Below are 22,762 nucleotides of genomic sequence, written 5' to 3' on the forward strand. Positions count from 1 at the left end.
GCAGTGGGGGTTTCTGCTTGGGACACGCCTGGGAAAGGTTCTTTAAGCAAAGGACTCATTTGTCTGCATCTGTCTACTACAGCATCTCTTTTGCTTCCTTCTAACTCATTCCGTTATGCAAGGCAATGTGCATTGAATCTTTATTTCAATCCAATAATAAATAATTAATTATGCATGCCTCAATAAATATTTGTGGAATGCTGACTGCGTGCCTGGCACTGTGCTTAAGTGCTGTCGGAACACAAGGACAGACAGTCTGCCTTAAAAAACTTTCCCCAAAAGGGGGTGTGGGGTACCATTTTGAAGATTCTTGTTTACTCTTTTTGTTGAATATTGAGAATAATGGCAATACAAGTATTAGTTTTTCCTTAAGGTTTATAGATTACACCACATGCCAACTGCCATCCTAGAACCGATCTGGTAGATACGAATGCTCCCAAGTCCTTATATTTCCTCATGCCTTGTCTCAGTTTAGCCAATGGCATGTTAGCAGAGGAGACAGAAACCATTTCTGGGTCAAAGCTTTTAAAAAATGGGAGTGCCCGCTCTTAGGCTGGTGGGATTGAGAAGACACTAGATGATGGCAAAAGCCAGTACTTTAGAATTGGACACAGGGGAGTCCGCAGGGCCAAAGGATAGGCTGGCCAGAGCCCGTACTCCCCCTTCTGGACCGCCCTCCTCCAGGGGACTCTCCAAGTTCCCTTCCACGGCCTGTAGGGACCTCTTCCCCAGGCTGTGCTCCTTACAGTGGGACCGGCTCCTGGAGTGTGCACTTCCGGGCCTCAGGGATGACCGAGAGGTGGTTGTTCGCAGCGTGTGCTGGGACTTGAACTAAGTCATCATTACCTGTGCATGTGAGGCTCTCTGGGGTGGCAGACAACTGCAGATAAAGGGAGGAGAGCAGGCAGGAGGGTGGTGTGGAAATTGGAGGAGTTTTGAGAAGTCTACATGGGAACCTGACCTTCCAGGTCATTAGACAGTATATTTGTCAAGAGTAGGATGGCAGAATATATTTTCTTCAGCAGTCTGTTTCCAAAAGTGCTTCTACTCTTAAATATTTGGTATGTGTAGGGTTGCCAGATAAAATATAGGCCAGTAAGTTAAATTTGAATTCTGGATAAACAATGAATATTTTTGTAGTATAAACGTTATGTCCCAAATATTGCACAGGACATATTTATGCTTTAAAAAACCAAGTATTCACTGCTTTTCTAAAGTTAAAATTTAACTAGTCATCCTGTATTTTTGTTGTTGTTGTTGTTCAAGCTGACATCCCCAGCGTCGGTCTCCATCTGTATTCTTGCCAGAGGCCTGTGAGCATGAGGAGGGGTCTAGTGGAGGCACAAGATGGGCAGAGCCTGGCTCCTGGGTCCCGACATGCAGGAAAGCTGCCCGCTGATCAGGCACCCCCATCGGGGACTGTTACAGGAGGGAGGATAATGCCTAATGGGTTCGACCCATAACATTTTAGGACTGTTTATTACAGCACCCAGTAAGTAACATCACTAAGCCAAGGGGAAAAAAAGTCTACATTCCTTACTATGAAAACTGCAAAAATCTCCAGGTTGGGGAAAGAAAGCTGAGTTTGAGGGAGCAGTGTGCAAACAGAGGGAAATGGCTCCCTCCAGGGACCTCACCTCCCTCCTAGCAACGGCAGTCCTTTGGGGCTCTTTTCTAGGGACCTGGGACCTGCGGCTGTTTCACGGCTGAGACCTGCGGTGGAACCAGCCAGAGTGAAATCTCTCCAGCTACCACCATGACAGCTCCAAGGGGTCATGCTCCCCTGTAACGTTTTTAGTATTAATAACAAATACATCAGAATTCATATAAAAATAAAATGTCACCAACATTATAGATTACCTATACACATATATGTATACAATAAAATGGCAGCTAATATTTATTGAGTGCTTATAATGCATAAGGAATGCTGTGACTAACTTCACATGGATTATCTCAATTATTTTACTAACCCTACGAAGTAGGTTTTCATTACCATTCTCATTTCATAGATAAGGAGACTGAGGTAAGACAGGTCCAAAACCATACAGCTACTGAGTTATATCTGATCACGTAATATCCGACCCCAAACAGCTTTGTAGGGAAAATTCTGTGCTTCATTCTCTAACGCACCCCTTCCCAGATCATCGGATTCTGTTCTAAGGGAGTCATTTTATAACTCTCTAAATTGTAGATAGCTGTTTGAAGCACAAAAGTAATTCTTGACTACAGATATGTGAGTGAATTTTGCCCAGTGGAGGGACAACCTCCTTTGCAAAAACCAGGTTTGTGTCCATTTGCACATTCATTTCAAAATTGTTTTACTCCGTATAAATCTGTGCTTCTTGGGCTTTTCCTTTTGACTCAGTTATAATAGTTGTTTGGTCCCTTCATTTAATTAATGAGATAAATAAATGATTTAATCCATGTTCATTTTATATCTCATGATTTTGCCTTTTAAAAAAAAATTATCTGTTAGCAGTTTGACCAGAAGACTGTCACTGACGGCTCCTGGGTAACTGAAAAGGAAATAAACACAGATAGTAACTTGTAACTCAATAATCTTGTGGGTGAGGAGTGGGGATGTGTGAGTTTCCATCTTGTTTGGTCCTTGGTTGCCTGCTATGTGGCAGATGTCATCTTCCCCTGACTAGGTAGGAAGAATGTCTTAATCTCTTCAAAGTCCAAATATGAAATGAGAAGGCCTAGATTCAAAACCTCTTCTCCATTCGGAGGCTCACCTCCAAGTTCAGCTTCCTGTCTGAGCACCTGCCTCTCCCCAGTGAATGGCCCACAGCCCCTCATGGGAGGTCCAAAGGCACTGCCCTATGGCCTCCACTGGAAAAGTATCCTAGAATACAGGCACCCTGACATTCACACAAAAGAGCCATACACACAATTACATGAGTTAACAGTTTTGACGGAAGATGATGTGATTTTGGGTGATGGGCACACAGTATAATATACAGATCTCGTATCATAGAAATGTACACTTGAAACCTATATGATCCTATTAACCAATGTCACCCCAATAAATTTAATAAAAAATAAATTTTAAAAATGAAGTGCTTAGAATGGTGACTATATAAGTACCAGTATAAGTGTTTGCTAACTAACACATATACACACCATGTAGATCCTTTAGAAAAGAAATCACCATATCCTGCTGATTTTTGCTCTTTTGTTTTGTTTTTGTTAATCCTCTCCCTAGGATATTTTTCCATTGACTTTTAGAAACAGTGGAAGGGGTGGGAGAAGCAGAGAGAGAGAACATGGATGTGAGACACATTGGTTGCCTCCTGCACGCACTTCAACCAGGGCCAGGGGTCAAGCCTGCAACCAAGGTACATGCCCTTGACCAGCACTCTGTCCACTGAGCCAAACTGGCTAGGGCGATGTTTTAGTTCTTGGGATCACAGCGGGGGAATGTGAACATGCAGGGCTGCTGGGTGGCTTCTCAGGAGCATTCCCAAATAGAACTGTAACCACCAATAAGATAATCCTGGCCGTTGTAGCCCAGGCAATCTAACAGAGTGATTAAACATATAACCCGTAAGATTAAATATACTAAAACTCCACAGTCTGGAACCAACATCAGCTGCTTTGTTTTCACTGGGTGGGAATGAAGACGGGGCTTCGTAGGGCATCTTTGGTCTGGGTACTATGTCAGCAAAGAGAGGTGCAGGGCCAGGAGCCTGACAGCCAAGCTTCGGAGCCGCCTGTTGCACCATTAGGTCTGGCTAGTGATGACTCCGACTGTGCTGGCCCTCTTAGGGATGGGGAGGAGTAATAGCTTGGCACAGGACAGAGAGGGAATAATATGGAGCATGTTGGGGGGGGGGCACATAGGCTGTACGGTGTTTGTGACCTCGGCACAATAATAAGGAGGTGCTTTAATGGCAGATTTTCCAGTTTCTTTCCTATTTAAGAAAACACGTTGATGAATATGTCATTTAAAATGATCTGTGCAGACATACCTTGCTTTCACTTTCATTGGATAGAATTTCCAGAGCTTCCAGGTGTGACAAACCTTGGTACTCATCGAACAGCATCCCGTAGTGTGCAGTCCTCTCGGCCGTGACCTGCTGCGCCAGTCTCTGCTTCTCCTTCTCCTTGGCCTCCCTTAACATCTGCAGAAATACGCAATATTCGTATACTCACTGTGTGCCCGGAAGCCCCGTTTCCTGCATAAGACGTGTGTGTGTGTGTGTGGGGGGGGGCGATGAGGGCTGACTCTGCATTTGTAAGAGTAGGTTTTAGACACTTTGGAATTTCTAAAAAAAAATTGATGTTTTTGATGGATTCTACTGACAATTTTTACACAATATTCCACTTCAAATTTTACATGTTCATTATGTACACAACAAAACAAAGGAAAAATTCTATGCCCCGGTATAGGACTGGAAAGAAGCATAACAGAAGTTCAACAGTGGTTTCCACGGAAGTGTTTTCTGTGTGTGATTAAATTCTCTACAATGTCAAAATTTTTTATAATGAGCAAATGTATGTGCACTAGAAAAGCTGAATCTACTGTGACAGGATTAACTGTGATGGCTGCACTTAGGCAGACTTCAAAGAAGAAACTAACTGACCTGATTTTATCTGAGTCACATTATTTAAAAATTTGTGTATGTGTGGTTATTAAAACACACAAAATTAATAAAATATAAATTCATAATATATTCCTTACTAGATCCTGAATGTAAATAAGAATGTTAGCTTGGCAGTTCTTAGATTGCTCACGAGAAGTATGACTGTGAACTGAGTTCCTCTCCTCATTGATAATTTTTCTCAAGTTATGTTTTCTGTTGATTAAATAAAAGGACAATGAAAGGAACACAAGTCCACCAGTTACTCCCAGTTTTCTGCACTTCTTTCTTTGATTTTATACCTCATTTATTCGATTCCTCATCAAATTTTCTGGGGCATTAAGTTTATAGGGTTGTTTAATATCTGTGAAGAGCACATAAAGACACTGGCCACCACAAGGTCAGTTAGGGAAGATCACGGAGAGTAGATTTTGCTTTTATTATGTGTCAATAAAACAATCAGCCACTTCCTCCTTTTGGGTCTTAATGTTAATTGGCTGAAAACCCACAGGGCCGCAGACAGAACTCTCCCTCCTGCTTGTCTTTAATAAGTACAAGCTCTGAATTTTAACGTTTTCCAAACAACCCCATCAAACCACTGGCAATTTTTAACACAATAAAACCCAGTGAAGAAGGCTGATAGAAAAAAAAAAAAAAAGCACTCATTTGAAATATGGAGTTGGAGGAGAGCTCTACGGATGGACCCTCAGGAAGATGAACAAGTGGGTCCCAGAGCAAGAAACCTCACTGGCCGAAACCGGTTTGGCTCAGTGGATAGAGCGTCGGCTTGCGGACTGAAGGGTCCCAGGTTTGATTCTGGTCAAGGGCATGTACCTTAGTTGTGGGCATATCCCCAGTAGGGGGTGTGCAGGAGGCAGCTGATCGATGTTTCTCTCTCATCGATGTTTCTAACTCTCTATCCCTCTCCCTTCCTCTCTGTAAAAAAAATCAATAAAAAATATTTTTTAAAAAAGAAGGAAAGAAACCTCACTGGAGGGAAAAATGTCAACACTGAAGCTGTCCTTTGGGCACTTCATGAAAAGGTGGGGATTTTGGAAAAGACAATCATGCTGGGAAAATATAAAGCAGCAGGAAAAGAGGAAGACCGAACAGGAGAAGGACTGACTTCATGCAAAGAGCTGAGCAGGAGGACAGGACACTGTGGACACCACTCAGTCACCAGGAGTCGGAGCCAATCAAGGTGGCAGGTAACACACACACCCCTCCCCACTGATCTCACTGGGTTGGTGGTGGTAAAACAAAATAACCAATTGACATTGAAATTGCTTCCTTTCTCTACACCAACTTCCATCTCTGACTTTGTACTTTGACACAGAGAGGAAAGGGCTGAAATGGAAGGTAATGGGAAAACGTCATCCTAGGATGATTTGAATTCACTCCAAAGAAGGGGGAGTGAAATTCAAGTTGCCTAAAGAAGACCTGGCTTTACCCAGGATGTTGGTTCTCTTTTCCCTCTGGAAAGGAGATGGGTTTAAAAAGCAAGGAGTGATTCTGGCGTGAGATCCGAGGAATGTTCCCCAGAGAGTTCCACTGGGAGAGAACCGCGAGGCATGCAGGTATGACGTGCCTGGGTGAACACTTCCGATTTCCACAGTCATTGACTGTGGGTTAGGGAAACCCTAGCAGATTCCCTCAGCTAGTGGCAGCGTCATCCTTCCAACTGCTCAGGCCAACACCTCGGAGCCATCCTTGCCTCCTCCCTCTATCTCACACCCCACACTCAGCCCTTCAGGAAATCCGCATAGGCCTTCGCACCGCACCTAGGATCAGCACTCATGACCACCTTCATGGCTCCACACTATGCCAGGCCTCTACTCCCTCTTGTTTTATTGACCGTAAGAAAAACCTGCAAAAAAAACATAATCCCACCTGAGATAACGAAACGGTTCTTTCCATGAGTGTCTTGGTCCGCTTAAAGCCTGGGTCACTTTCTGCGAGGACATTCATGGTTTTCTTGCCGATGAACTCCAAAGCATCAAGCCCACCTGTTAAGACGCTTTTACCCTGCAGATGGGGGGATTGCATGAGATTGGATTTTTACATTTGGCTGCTTCGCAGCAGTCAGCAGCTCCCAGAGGGCTCTGTCTTCAAATATTAATATCAATATGACGTCATAATTTTTTTTCATCAAGAGATTTATTATCCACTTAATCTGATTTGCTTTCCCTTAGAAGAGCATACGTCATATAATTTGTAGGACATGCAATGCTATTTTAAAAGGATGGTTAGGAAAAAAACAAAAAACATACTTGGGATTACTTTGACCAGCTCTGAGTGTATGAATAGATATGTATCAAGGACATAAAATTAATAGGTGACCCGATTGCTACTTTGAAAAAAGTTTAAGCCAAGGAACAAAGTTATGTGGAGCAATCTATTAAAATGTCAAATGCTCTTGGCAGTTTAGGGAATTCTTTAATCGAGGTCCCTGGAGTGTAGAAGCCTTAGGCTGTTTCAGATGGCTCTTCCACACTTTTAGAAACTAGTAATAACTGCCTATGATTAGTATATTCATGAACTAAGACAGGCTCATTTCCATATACTACTGGCTTCAGACACTGTTCTGTTACACAGCTATCCTCTTGTGAATCCCTTTGTCAGTCACTGTTTTCCTTACAAAAAAAAAAAGATGAAAACAATTATCTTTCTCACTTAAGCTGTTCTTCTAAATAGAACTGCTTCAAGTCTTCGCAACTTCTGCACATACCCTCCAACTGTACAACTGCAATTACAATATGCATACACCTGTGTTCTTCCCACTTTACCTGAATTTATATACATTATATTTTATTATTATACTAGAGGCCCAGTGCATGAAATTTGTGCATGGGGGGGGGGGTCCCCTCATCCCAGCCTGCACCCTCTCCAATCCGGGATCCCTCTCACAATCCAGGACCACTGGTGCCTAACTGCTCACCTGCCTGCCTGCCTGATCACACCTAACTGCCCCCCTTGAAGGCACAGTTGCCCCCAATTGCCCCACCTGCTGGCCTGGTTGCCCCCAACTTCCCCCTCCCCCGCCAGCGTGGTCACTCCTCAGTGCCCCCCCCCCTGCAGGCCTGGTCGCCCCTCACTGTCCCCCCCCTGCCAGTTTGGTTGTCACCAACTGCCCCTCCTGTGGGCCTGGTCGCCCCACACAGCCTGTTCGGTTATCTGTTCAGTTGTTTTGGATGTGATGGTTGCTTAGCCTTTTATATATATAGATTATTACCTGCATGCATTTCCCAATCTTCATAATTATCACTTCAATAGCAATATTCTATTTCCCTGAGTTAATATGCTTTATCCATCATTTCCATCCTGGACATTTAGACTTGTTTCCAGATTTGGGTGTAAATCAATAATCACACTATAAAACAAATCTTAAAATACACATACTTTGGGAGGACTGGGATATTGGCCATTCACACTTCTGTATATTTGATTTATTTTGTTCTAACATCCTATGGGGGATTACTAAAGTAGAGAATAAAATGAGAGAAGGAAGGTTGCAGGGACTTTAAATAAGGGCAGCCCTGGTGGGGGTGTCTGGAGCATGGGAAAAGAGAACATAGTGACCTCCCAACCTGCAGTTTCCCTTTGCAAAGTTTCAGTTACCGCGGTCAACGGCAGTTCAAAAATATTAAATGGAAAATTCCAGTGACAAACAATTCATACGTTTTAAGTTGCACAGCGTTCTGAACAGTGTGACCTCAGTTGGGGTACCTCCCACTTTTTTCATTATTCATCTGTTTTGTTGCCAATAACAAGTTTCTTTAAGAGGTAGGCAGTCCCCTCCCCCCAGCTAGGGGTGTGAGTCGGGGGGGGGGGGCCATACTTTGAGTTATTGGAGGACGGGAGAGTGGAAATTGGGAGGTGGGAATCGGGGGGGAAATGTGGGTCTTAGTTATCTGGAAGCGCTTTAGGAATATCTTGGGGATGTTGTTCCTGACTCTTTACCAGAATTTATGTTAATTTAAGTGGCTTTATGATATTTCAAATCGAAGGTTAAGAGGCACAGGGTGAGGGAAAACAGCTGTCCCAGCTCTGAGAACCAGCCCTCTCTCCCCGCAGCCAGACGCTGTCCTTGCAGCAGCTGGAGGACAGTCACATCAGGCTGAGAAATGTTCCTTTTAAACAGCTCCTTTCTTTTAAACACAAAATGCATTTCGTTTTGCCCTTATTATTTTGGTTCCAAGGTTTACGCCTACTCTGTAGGAGGAAGCATAACAAAACCGTAATCCAAAGTTGTGAGCAAGGCCATTTTTGCTGTGATGTATCTAGGTCACTGGTAAATGGAGATATCAAAGGAAGGCGCCCGGAGACTGCAGGGAAAACAGAGGAAGCAGCTGAGGCCTTACTGTGTTTTGAACCACATTGGTGATGGCTGACAGCATGCCCCGGGACCCCGACGAAGGAGAAGTGGGCGGGCCTTCCTCAGGGCTCTGATCTGGGGCCGCATCTGCTGCTAAAGGGAGAAAAGATTGTTTCACAGTTCACTTCGCGGATCTGAAATCTTCTTATTTGTGCATCTAGTGTAATGCAGCCAAAGTCCAAGAAGCCCCCAGATCAATACATCACTCACTTGGAGGGATGCCACTTTCGGTGTCAGGCTGGGCCCCTTCGGGAGAGCCAGAATTTACACTGTGGATCCGTAGGGCCCCTGCTTTTTCCTTGACTGCCGTCAATCCGTGACCTATCGGGAAATGAAGATACGGTTCATGGCTACAAGAGAAATCCTCATCTCCCAGAGTGGTGGTAAGCAGGGGAGGTGGTGGACAGCATAGACTTTGCAATCACTCAGAGGTGGGTCCCAGTTCCAGCTCAGCTTCACCACTGCCTGGGGGGTGACCTTGGAGAAGTTTCCTAATCTCTCAGCGACTCAGTTTCTTCATTGGGTTATTACAAGGAGCAGATAAGAGAGACCGATGTGAAGCGCTCCCAGATGCTTTATTATTCCATGTGGCTTCGCACACCGTCTAACTAGCAACCTGGGAGATTACCTATGAATAGTTTTTGATTCCTTGCAGGCCCAGCCCGTGACAGGTGCTCCATTGCTATTTGGTGAATTGAAATCAGCTGAGCTTTAACACGCTCTTTCCATGTGTTGGTCATTCCTTTAGGATGGAGAGAGCAGGGTCGGAGCCCATGTGTCAAAATCAAAAGGCAGGTCAGTGGGAACCAGGAAGGGCACCCGACAGCTCTGACAGTTGTCTTGACAGTAAGTGTAAACAGGAGCTGTAAGAACCGTCAGCCAGGATGAAGGGCACTGGCTTCCCTCCATCTGAGCGGGGACAGAACCTCTCTCTCCTGGACCCAGCACAGTGGGTATTCAGTAACTATTGGGTAAATACAGAGCTGACCTTCTCATGCCCTACCCCACCCCCAACACACACACACACACACACACACACACACACACGCACGCACGCACGCACACACACACACACACACACACACACACACACGCTTCCTTGGCTTGGTAAATATAGGGTGTCCCCCCAAAATCTATACAGACTTTAACAGCTGATAGCTGTAGATTCTATTACATGTTGAAAATGAAATATATTTTAATAAACACTGCCTTTATAACATGTATACATTTTTGGGGGGACACCCTGTATTCCTGTCTACATTTTATTCTGCAGCTTTATTTGTTTCTCATTAGAGGCCCTCCTGATGAGCTATAGCTTTTCTCAGAGTCCCAAATCCAACAAAAAGGTCTCCTGACGCTCCTAAGTGGCTGTTTAGTTCTTGAAGGAGAAACAGCACGAGCTGCCATCATCACAGCACTCACCATCCCCTAGCACTCTGGGAGAAATGAAGGATTTCACGCGGGATCAGGGCAACCTCAGGTTGTTAAAACCCAAGGCAGAAGCAATATTAACATACGGGGGTGACGTGGTGGTGGTGGTGGTGGGGGTGCAGATCACAAGTCATGCCAGAACTTAGAGCCAAAAAGAACCACCTGGTCTTAGAAGGCACTGTTAAAATGATCAATTATCCACCTACTGACTAAGAGAAAGACAAGGATGAATCCCAAACCCAAACAGTAGTATTGTATCCGTTGTAACTTCATCAGAGCTATCTGAACATAATTAGGACACGGATACTTACCAAACAGACAGAGGACTAATTGTACCCAGTGGGAATCACCTATCATTATACATGATCCAGAAAACCCCGAAATATTATCTACGATGTTTGTAACATTAATTACATGCAGAAATATATGTCTATATTCACGTGTAGATCATTAAATACAGTTCAAATTCATTATTGAGTTACGTCGGGGGAAAAAATATGCACTGTAACTGCCAAAACCAAGACTTGAATTAATTCTCTCTAGCTTCCAATGAATCCCAAGCAGTTCAACGGGAACTTGGCGTTTCAGGAACACATTTAAGTTACAGAACGTAACCATCTAACTTATTTACATACTGAGTCCATATTCCTTGCCATCTTTTAAAAATACGTATTGTTAGAAAGGAAATTGTACACATCCAGATAGGAATCTATGCTTCACACCTAGATTTCTGAGAGCTACAATCAAGGAATGAATTGAGTTTGAGAAGGCTGGGGCACATCTGTTACAGCTTCTTTGCGTAAGCCGTGTAAGGAAGATGATTCTACTTCGTTTCCTGAGACCAGTAGGGGGTTATTAAACCTCATGGTCATTATCTCCTCTTTCACCTTTTCCACCCTTTGCAGGTTAGGACCATATCTGATTCTCTTCCTAGAGAAGAACAGCTTTTCACCATCTCAGAAAATAAATGATCACGGATATGTGTGCATAGGCTATCTCTAGGAAAATCGCTTTGTTTCTGGAAGGAAATACCGTGGGGTGTGTCTGTTTAATAGATATGACAATAGGCTGCTACTCCAACTACACACTCACACACACAGTTTTATTGAGTTGTAATTATACTGCACATATTTAAGGTTCTTCCAATAATACATTCTGATGAATACTTCTTTTTTTCTGAATTCTTTTGTTAGTGAAAGTACACCTTTACTACATTCTACTAGAAACATAAAGCTATGGTCTTTCATAACCATGCTTTACACTGTACACCACACCCCACTTTGAAGAATAACTTCTAAAACTTTACTTAGTGTGACATCTAGTGCTCAAAACAAGGAAGTAAAAATATGGAATCATGGTTGCCTTTTGACTGGGAGGGATTCATTCTCAGACATTGATAGGTTCTACCAATAACAGAGAAAAAAACCAAATATGAATAATATTATAGGGTATAGTTCCTAAATTAGTTTCTTCACATGTCATCACAAACCCTAAGTATCCTCAAAGAAATCAAAACCCTCCAAATTCCATGGTTCTGAAGATGGGATATCCTCCACCCGTTGACATTGCGGCACTGCAAAGATAAGAATGCTCTATAAATGCTGTGGGTACTGTATAATTTAAAAATAAATGTTAAATGATTGACTGGTGTTTAATTTATCACCTATACTCACGTGGAAAGAACCTAAACTTAGAGTGTATGCCTAATTATCAGACAGAAATTCATTAACCCCTGGGCCATATTCATAGACTGTAAAAGATTGTGAACAAACTTCAAGCATGAATCCTACTTTCTTTGGTTTCTTTTCTATATATTCATTTTTTAAAAAAGAAAAATAAATAAATGAATGAATGCAATAAAAGGGAGGAAATGTTATATTAAAAATTTAAGTAATCAATTAAGATACCTAGGAATAAACTTAACTAAGGAGGTAAAAAATCTGTACTCGGAAAACTACAGGACACTGAAAAAAGAGATAGAGGAAGACATAAACAGATGGAAGAACATACCGTGTTCGTGGATTGGTAGAATCAACATCATTAAAATGTCCATACTACCCAAAGCAATCTATAGATTCAATGCACTCCCCATTAAAATACCAACGGCATATTTCACAGACCTAGAATAAACTCTCCAAAAATTCATCTGGAATGAAAAAAGACCCCGAATAGCTGCAGGAATCCTGAGAAAGAAGAACAAAGTAGGAAGGATCTCAACACCAGATATCAAGCTGTATTAAAAGGCAAGGTTCTCAAAACTGCCTGGTACTGGCACAAGAACAGACATAGAGACCAATGGAATAGAATAGAGAACCCAGAAATCGACCCAAACCACTATGCTCAATTAATATTTGACAAAGGAGGCAAGAACATACAATGAAGACAAGACAGTCTCTTCAATAAATGGTGTTGGGAAAATTGGACAGATACATGCAATAAAATGAAACTAGACCGCCAACTTACATCATACACAAAAATAAACTCAAAATGGATAAAGGACTTAAACATAAGATGGGAAACCATAAAAATACTAGAGGAATCCACAGGCAGAGAAATCTCAGACATATGCCGAAGCAATATCTTCACCAATACAGCTGCTAGGCAATGGAAACTAAAGAGAAAATAAACAAATGGGACTACACCAAAATAAAAAGCGAAAGAAACCATCAACAAAACAACAAGAAAGCCCACTGCATGGGAGAACATATTTGCCAATGTTATCACCGATAAGGGTTTAATCTCCAACATTTACAGGGAACTCATACAACTTAACAAAAGGAAGATAAACAATCCAATCAAAAAGTGAACAATAGACCTAAATAGATACTTTTCAAAAGAGGATATAAAGAAGGCCAAGAGACATATGAAAACATGCTCAAAGTCACTAATCATCCAAGAGATGCAAATCAAAACAACAATGCTGTACCATGTCACACCTGTCAGAATGGCTATCATCAACAAATCAACAAACAACAAGTGCTGGAGAGAATGCAGAGAAGAAGGAACCCTCGTGCACTGCTGGTAGGAATGCAGACTGGTGCAGCCACTGTGGAGAACAGTATGGAGTTTCCTCAAAAAACTAAAAATGGAATTCCCATTTGACCCTGTAATCCCACTTCTAGGAATATATCCCAAGAAACCAGAAAGACCAGTCAGAAAGGATATATGCACCTCTATGTTCATAGCGGCACAATTTACAATAGCTAAGATTTGGAAATAGCCTAAGCGCCCATCAGCAGATGAGTGGATTAAAAAATGGTGGTACATCTACACAATGGAATACTACGCTGCGGTAAAAAAGAAGGAATTCTTACCATTTGCAACAGCATGGATGCAACTGGAGAGCATTATGCTAAGTGAAATAAGCCAGTCAGAGAAAGATAAATATCACATGATCTCACTCATTTGTGTAATATAATGAACAACATAAACTGATGAACAAAAACAGATCCAGAGACAGAGAAGCATCGATCAGACCATCAAACCTCAGAGGGAAGGTAGGGGAGGGTGAGGGTAAGGGAGAGAGATCAACCAAAGGACTTGTATGCATGCATATAAGCCTAACCAATGGACACAGACACCAGGGGGGTGAGGGCATGAGTGGGGGGGGGGGCAATGGGGAGATAAGGACACATACGCAATACCTTAATCAATAAAGAAAAAAATAAAATAAAATAAAATAAATTTAAGTAATCTAATGAGTTAGCTGGTGCCCTACTCAAGGGTCCTTGAGCATATGGGACCAGTACAAAGTGCCCATGGATTAAAATCGTGATTCTTGATAATTCTTACATCATCAGCAATGTCACATGAGTTCATGTGATATTAATAGTGATTTACACAGTGAAGGGTTCTCATTTTAGTATCATTCTGACAAGTTTGGAATTCTCTGTAATAAAGGCTGTCATTATTTCTGACAGTGCTGGGAGCAGGGATTCATTAAAATGTGCAGAAGGAAAAAAAAGTGTAACTTGGGAGAGGATGGGGAAGGGGGCAATGGTAGTTTTGAAAGGTAAATATGCAGATCAGATGCACTTCCCCCTCCTCAGGTTCTCTTGTAGTCTCATAAAACTGTCAAAACTAGAATTTTAAATAAACAGTTAGGCCTTCTGTAGTATCTAGGAATACACTGTTGTGTTCTGCCATGGAGCTTTTACTTTGGAATACATATTTGTAAGAGTTTCAGCATTGTCGACTTTCATTCTGATTATTGGTCTATTGCTCTTAATATCATCTAGGAACCAGTCAGGTCTCTGAGATGCTTGTGGGAAATCACATCTGGTTCTCACAACATCACTTTGAAATTACCATCAAAATCATTTCTTTTTTTTTTTTTTTACATTTTCCTTTCCCATTCTGGTTTCTGCCTGAATAGTAACCATCTTTATTGCATTTTATAACCTTGTCCAAAGGCCTGGGTCTTCTTAGAATGTGATGACAGTGCAGCTGTGGGTGAAACTAATGCAAGAGTTAATGCCTTTCCAAAAATAATTGCTGGCTGAGAAATGCTTGATTTTCTATAAACATTGGGAAGGTTGCTTTTTCTCGTTTTCCTTTAACTCTGGGGTCAATGTAGTGAGGCAAAGACAAAATAGAAAAATACAGAGTAGCAAAAAGTCAATAAGTTTTCTGTATTTTTCCACTTAGCACAGTACTTACAAACGTCTTTCTCCTTCTATATATAGCTACAGACTATGGAATCATTATATTCCAGAAGTTGAAAGGAATCTTAGAATTTGTCAAGTTCCCCCGCCCCCACTTTTCCAAATAAGGAAGCTGAGTCGCAGAGAGCTGGCGTGCATGGTGTAGCTAGTTAGTGACAGTCCTTTGTGATCACAAGTTAGTAGCAGCCAGGGCCTGGCTCGGGTCTTCGGACTCCTGGTACATTGCTCTTCCCAAGAGACAACCACCTTCTTAATGTTTCCATTTTCTAATTCCTCTCCTGCCATCTTTAAACAGTTCTAACTAGTGTGACATCAGTTTTTCAACAAATGTAAGAAGTATTGGTTTTGCCCTGGCTGGGTGGCTCAGTTCCTTGGAGCATTGTCCCATACACTGAAAGGTTGTAGGTTCGATTCCCTGTCAGGGCATATACCAAAGTTGTGGGTTCGATCCCCTCTGGGGCATGTGCGGGAGGTAACCAATTGATCTTTCATTCTCACGTCGGTGTTTCTCTCTCTCATTCCCTCTCCTTTCCCCTCTCTCTCTAAAATCAATAAAAGCATGTTCTCGGGTGAGGACTGAAAAGAGAAAGAAGTACTGGTTTCTGTTTCCAGTGCTGAACTGACAGCTCTGTGTTTTCACACAGACTATGTGTTCTGCACTCCTGTCTGCAATTGGAATTACCCTGGGGGTAACATGAGGTTTCTGAGTTGAAATCAATTGCAATGGAATACATGGCTATTTTCTTTCTTTACTTCCTACAGGCAGTTTATAAACTTCTAAGAGCTTGTCTACTGCTCTGACCACTCTGTTCTCCAATACGTTTCTTTGCCTTATGATAATAAACTGTTAATGCTGCAAAGCCCTGGGTGGATAGTATACCTCTACATAATGGAAGGCATGCCTAGCTTGCCTTTCTCAATTCCAAGGTAGCAGATCAACATAGACCACAATCCAGGACGTTACCCATAATTTTTAAAAATCTCTGTTCACTGATGGCTGGACCCTATTCCAACCCTTTTGCAGGCTGTGAGCCCAGCCATGACACCTCTCCATTTGTGGGACATTTGTGATCCCTTAATTATCTTTTGGGATTCCAACTTCCATCCACCCACTTTCTGTTTCCGGCTCTGGAACCCATGACTTCAGCCTCCCCTTACGATACCTGCTTTAGTTCTCTATCAGGTCCACAAAGATACGTATCCAGTTTTGAAGTACATACTGGTATTATTTTAGCTACTATTATATGTAAAGTGATAGCACATCCAGACCAGACATCTCCGAAATATGCCTTAGGAGCAACTTATGGGTGGTATTCAGTTATATTGCTTTTGCATGCATTAGGGTTGTGATGACCAATGGAGTTGCAAAGATAGCTCCTATTTGTCCAAAGGGACTCTTAGGACGAGCATCAATGTTTCAAAATTTCTTTGGTCTCCCTCATGTGCCCTTGACCATTGTTGGTGCAAACAAGAGAAAAATGCCAAGATTCAAACACTTTTCAAAATTCCATCATGTAGCCAAAGCCATCAAAAGACACTAAGTTTCTAAAATTGGTGACGTAAACACTTTCTTCCCCCCCCTACCCCCCGCCCCCACGTCCCCCAACTCTCAACCTTAGAGTGTGAACAGGATTGTGAATATAATGGGCTTTCACTCCCATGATTAGTTATGTTATAGGGAAAAAATGAAGGGATTTTTCAAATGTAATTGAAGTCCTTAATCAGTTGGATTTGAGTTAATCAAAAGAGAAATCATTGTCGGTGGGCCTGAACTAATCAGGCGAGTCTTTAAAAGGACTCCTGAAGGGAGAGGTTTAAAAGTATGAGGGAGATTATTCTGCTGGCTTTGAAGAAAGACCTGAGGGCTGCCTCAAGGGACTGAGAATGACCCCTGGTTAAGAACCAGCAAGAAAATGGGGATATCAGCCCTACAATTGCAAGGAACTAAGTTCTGTCAACACCCTATAAAACTCTGAAAATGACCCTGAACATCAGGTGAGAATGCAGTGGGCTGGCGCCTTGATTTCAGCCTGGTAAGACCCTGAGCAGCAGACCTAGCTATCCTGCACCTAAAGTCCTGCCCCACAGAAACTGTGAGCTAATCAGTGTTGTTCCAAAGTTGCAAAATGTATGGGAATTTGTTACACAGCAATAGAAATGAATGCAAGAGGATATACTGAACACCATTTTGATATTATATAGGCCAGTGGTCGGCAAACTGTGGCTTGTGAGACACATGAGGCTCTTTGGCCCCTTGAGTGTGGCTCTTCCACAAAATACTACGGCCTGGGCGAGTCTATTTTGAAGAAGTGGTGTTAGAAGAAGTTTAAGTTTAAAAAATTTGGCTCTCATAAGAAATTTCAATCGTTGTACTGTTGATATTTGGCTCTGTTGACTAAAGAGTTTGCCAACCACTAATATAGGCAAATGTCCTACAATCTCAGAGAAATAGTATATCCACCAACCAGAAGAGGGAAGGTGACACAGTGATCGTGCTGGCTCAAGGGCAGTTAACTCTCTAGGCTCTTCTGGATCAGTTACTACACAGAGCCAGCCGAGAAACAGCAGAAGTTTTAAGTGTCTGCAACATTAACAAGATACAGTCTTTATCATCTTCACGGTAACTTAGACACAGGGGAACTTCAACAGCAACACCAAACACAAGCACAGGCTGCAGATAAAAGACATTGACTTCTCTTCAAGTTAAAGGATGCATGGCTACCAGCGTGAGGTGAGACTTGCCACAGAAATAACACCGTGCTTTTTAAGCAGTAAAACCACATCATCTACTGGCTATACTTGAACTAGGTAACAGAACCCAGAGACCCTGCAGCACAGTCCACTGAGACCAGGGCTGCATTAGGCTGTGCATGTGCAAAGGTCAGATTACAACAGGATACCTTAGATGCTAGGTGGTAAATTCAATAGGTAAGCTGTCAGTTGGTGGATGGAAAACCTTGTAAGGGTCCAGAGGAGCCCAAAGTCAAAGGATGAGGTGTAGCTGCTGACCGATGAGAAACAAGAGAAAAAAGACCAACTGGGGCAGAGCAGTTACTGGCAGGCGCACCTGTAAGTGTGCACAAGTGTCTGCATTTACCGTGGAAGGAGCTTATATTTAACACGAAAGTACATCCTTTGTCTATAAAAGAACCTTCTAAAGCACTGAATTGGTTATAAAACCAGGGCAGCTCTCGACACCATTATAACCGGAAGCACCCAGAACACTTCGCTGTTAATGACGTAAAGTCATGAGGACAGCTGTAGAATTCCGTGACCATGTTATTTACTTTTCCATGATTTATCCCAATTTCAAGAACTTTTAGACTCCACACTTGCAGGTTTTGGTTCAGAAAGCATGTCAGTCCTAAGCGCTGCCCGTGGCAAGACCCATTTGTGAGCCACTAAAAGCTCCAACATTGTCCCCAGGAAGCAGTCTGCCGGCAGGTGCTTATTCTCACTCTCGTGAAGAGATTCTGTCCTGTTCAGACAACACAGGTTTCTCTGCTTTAATTTGGCTATTTTTTCCATCTCCATATATAGTGCCCACTGCACACCTGTCCCCTTCAATTAGCATAGAGAAAAATCTGCTCTCCAAGCTCTCGCCCGAGAGGCCGACATTTATTTAAACACTGTCTACTTCCTGCCAGAGCTCTCATGATATTTGACAGACATGGAATTAGGGGGATACTCTATCCATTCTTCCAGGAAGTCTAAATTTTATCAAATTAGATGTCTGGTCCTTAAATTGCTTGTGACCATGGTCCATTGCAGCAGAGCAAAAGACCTTCAGGCCGAAACCGGTTTGGCTCAGTGGATAGAGCATCGGCCTGCAGACTGAAAGGTCCCAGGTTCGATTCCGGTCAAGGGCATGTACCTTAGTTGCGGGCACATCCCCAGTAGGGGGTGTGCAAGAGGCAGCTGATCGATGTTTCTCTATCATCGATGTTTCTAACTCTCTATCCCTCCCTCTTCCTCTCTGTAAAAAATCAATAATAATAATTAAAAAAAAGACCTTCAGACCTTCCTATCCCTCCTGGTTTAAGAAGTAACAACATATTGGGCCAATCATGGTCCATCTCAAGATGCTCATGGCCGTGAACTATACCTTGAGACACCCGAGTTAAATGATGTGAAAGCTGGTGTTATTTGTGACTTCCCCTGTCCTGCTCCTCACTCTCTGTCTTCAAGATGAAATGCCTTTGCTAAATTATCTCAGGCATGTTGATGTCATACCTTCAGTTTTCTTGAAAAGTGGATGTAAGGAAAGGACACACGAAGAATATTTTGACAAATCTGCACTGGTGACAACATTGCCCATTATATTTTCTCCTTGCATAAGAGCCAATAGTTCTCTGGCCAGTGTTTCTAAATAGTTAGAGCATCGGCCCGCACACCAAAGGGTCTCAGGTTAAAATCTGGTCATTCCCAGTCAAGGGCACGTACCTGGGTTGCAGGTTCCGTCCCTACCAGGTTGGGGCGTGTGCAGGAGGCAACTGATGGATGTATCTCTCTCACATCCACGTTTCTCTCTCCCGCTCTCTCTCTTTGCCCCCTCCATCCTGCCCTTTCACCCTCTCTACAAATCAATGGAAAAGGTATCCTGGGGTGAGGATAACAACAAAAAAGGGCCAAGAGAAGAAACTGCTTCAAAAATGTAATACCATACAAGATAATAAATTTATCTAGCTAAAATAAGTTTTTTTTCTTATTAATCCTCACCCAAGGACATGTATTTTTATTTATTTTAGAGAGAAAGAAAGAGAGAGAGAGAACGATTAATCGCTTGCCTCCCATATAAACCCCAGTCTAGGATCCTTTTGGTGCATGGGACCATACTCCAACCAACGGAGCCACTTGGCCAAGGCTAGGTGAACTAAGTTTTATTTTATCATTCAGTGAGAAATACTGGCAGCCAAAAAGCACAGTTACAGTAACTCTATTGAGAGTAAGGTCAATGCTCAATTACAGTAACTCTATTAGCTTTGGGATAAATTAAATATATATTATATATCCTTCTTACCTGCATAATTATTTCTATTTGTATTTCAGTGCTCTGCTGATGAAGTGCCTTTTATAGATACCTCAAAAGTACCATTTGTGGATCCTTTTAGGTACGTTTGTTGTACATTTAAAAATATTTAAGTGGAATGATAAGTACAAAGCTTAACAATATATTTTAAAAAGCCCAAATCTTACATTTTAAGAATCAATATAATATAGTGTCTTTTATATAAAAAGCCATACTCCTTGGTTCAAATCTCAAGCCAGCCACTCCTCACTTTGGACAAGGTCTTTGCCTCTCTGTGATTTAGCTTCCTTTCCTCTAAAATGGAGAAAATAAGAGTATCTTCTTATAGGTCTATTTTGGGGAATAAATGCATTAATATATATGAAGCACTTAGAACACTAAAAATGATGATCTTAGAGGCTAATGTTAAACTGCATCAGCACATAGTATGACTAAACTTTTAGTTTAGTCATATCCTTTTAGGCTTCTGAACTTTATCCATTCAAATGCAAGATACAATGCTTACCTACTGTGGCAGATGCTGATGAGAGCAGAGATTTGCCCCAGGATCCCCAGCCTGCCCATCCGCCTCCTTGTGGAGGGGAATCCACAGCCTGTTGAAAAACAGATTAGCCATGAGATCAGTAATTGAAAAATATGCATTGGTTTGAAGCAAAGAGGAAGTTTTTGTTTGATTTTTAAATCACCAAGAACCATGTTTCATTGGCTTGTAGTTTATAAAGGCCATAAAAGAATATACCAACCCACATTACAATATGTACTTTGGAACCAAATTGATTACTAGTGATGTTGGCTTCTGAGGGTTTGGCATGAAGTGAGAAGAAGGGAGTTTGATGTTAACCAAGACTCAAATCTCCCATCATCTGGAGAGGGCTGTGGGAGGAAAGGACTTAATATATTAGGGCACAAGAGTGATTTGAAAAAGTTCAAAACAACTTTGACTCATGCAATTTGTAGAGAACTAAAAAACTGTGCTCTTCAAGGTAGAGTGAATTTTCAAATCTCTAGGAGCTTTGCCATAGGGTGATAGGCAAAGTGTCTAGAAAAGCATCAATGAGCGTGGAAATGGTAGCAGCAACAGGTAGCCTTTTAAGGTAGACACCTTTCAAAGTGTCCAATCCACTCACAATGACCCCTGTAACCATATCTGTCCCTGTCCATGGGCTCAGTAGATTCAAATCCTTTTGCTTAGGTGTTTGAATTAGGACTGAGAGACTCTGGTTGCTTGAATGGAAGATGAAAACTCAGGGAATGTAGGGTGCACATATTCTATCCATCATGCAGACTAAGAATTAAGAGAAAGCAGAGTGAGCAGAGTGAAGGAGATATATTCAGAGGATCTATTCAAATTCCTGATACCTTCTCAGTCCTGGTTCCTCTTCCTCTTCAAGGTTCTGCTGCATTCCTATCTTTGGGTTCCATGAGATTCCTGCATGATGTGTGTGTGTGTGTGTGTGTGTGTGTGTGTGTGTGTGTGTTTCTCTTTTCTCCTCCTCTCCACTGATGTATCCCCAGAGCCAAGAAGAGTGCATGGTATATAATGAGTGCTCAATACATTTATTTGTTGACTAGTAACTAAAATTCATCTGTTTTCTTAAGTGTGCAATACTTGCAACCAATGCATTCTGATCCAATTAGTGAAACCATGGCTTTCTCTTATTATCTAGGAACTAGAGCAGGGGTCCTCAAACTTTTTAAACAGGGGCCCAGTTCACTGTCCCTCAGACTATTGGAGGGCCGGACTATAGTTTAAAAAAAAAAACTATCAACAAATTCCTATGCACACTGCACATATCTTATTTTGAAGTAAAAAAACAGAACGGCAAAAACACCCTCATGTGGCCCGCGGGCCGTAGTTTGAGGATGCCTGAACTTGAGGCTCAGTGCACGAATTTGTGCACGGGTGGGGTCCGGCCAGCCCACCCTGATTGGGGCTGATTGGGCCAGGCCAGCTGGGGAGAGGGGCCTCAGGCAGTTGGCTGGCCATGCTCCCTGTTCCAACTCCTGGTTGAACTCCTGGTCAAGGGGACAATTTGCATATTAGCCATTTATTATATAGGATACATTCTAAAAAATGAGGTAAGAACATATTAGGACTTGGAGAATCACAGTTCTTTCACTCCAAAAAGAAAGAAAGTAGTTAAGGAATAAGTGAAAAATTCCTTCAAAGTTTGTAAATTCTATAACTTTTGACCAAAGGCTGGTCCATTAGTCATCTCCAACTCCCTTTTCCCTGCTGCCTGCCACTCTTTCAGATAAGAGTGGACGTGTGGCCTGACCGGTGTGGCTCAGTTGGTTGAGTTTACCAGGCACCAAGATGTCTCTGGTTTGATTCCCAGTCAGGGCACATGCCCGGATTGTGGGCTCAATCCCCAATAGGGGGCATGCAGGAGGCAGCCGATCTCTCATCGATGTTCTCTCTTTCTCTCTCACTCTTTCTCTCTCTTTCTCTCTCTTTCTCTTCCTCTCTTCTCTCTAAAATCAGTGCAAACATATTTTTTTTTTATTTCAGAGAGGAAGGGAGAGGGAGAGAGATTAGGAACATCAATGATGAAAGAGAATCATTGATCGGCTGCCTCCTGCATGCAGCACACTGGGGATCAAGCCCGCAAACTAGGCATGTGCCCTGACTGGGAATTGAACTGTGACCTCCTGGTTTATAGGTTGATGCCCA

At 42.4% G+C, this 22,762-nt stretch overlaps 1 protein-coding gene across 3 annotated transcripts in view; it reads right to left on the bottom strand.

The window, feature by feature from the left end:
- FAM114A1 (family with sequence similarity 114 member A1) overlaps positions 1-22,762 on the bottom strand; it is a 59,889-nt gene that overhangs the window by 21,923 nt on the left and 15,204 nt on the right. The window contains exons 3-7 of one of the 3 annotated variants that reach the window (XM_079777426.1): positions 20,594-20,681; positions 9,175-9,285; positions 8,951-9,054; positions 6,480-6,614; positions 3,978-4,130 (exon numbers count right to left, since the gene is read on the bottom strand). In XM_079777426.1, coding sequence (XP_079633552.1) covers positions 3,978-4,130; positions 6,480-6,614; positions 8,951-9,054; positions 9,175-9,285; positions 20,594-20,681 — 591 coding nt within the window. Of the gene's footprint in view, positions 1-3,977; positions 4,131-6,479; positions 6,615-8,950; positions 9,058-9,174; positions 9,286-20,593; positions 20,682-22,762 lie in introns of all 3 variants that reach the window. The other 2 variants (XM_079777425.1, XM_079777427.1) reach the window with 2 other exon arrangements.

This window comes from Cnephaeus nilssonii, assembly GCF_951640355.1.
Source record: "Cnephaeus nilssonii genome assembly, chromosome: 1".
In the NCBI taxonomy this organism is placed as follows: Eukaryota; Metazoa; Chordata; class Mammalia; order Chiroptera; family Vespertilionidae; genus Cnephaeus; species Cnephaeus nilssonii.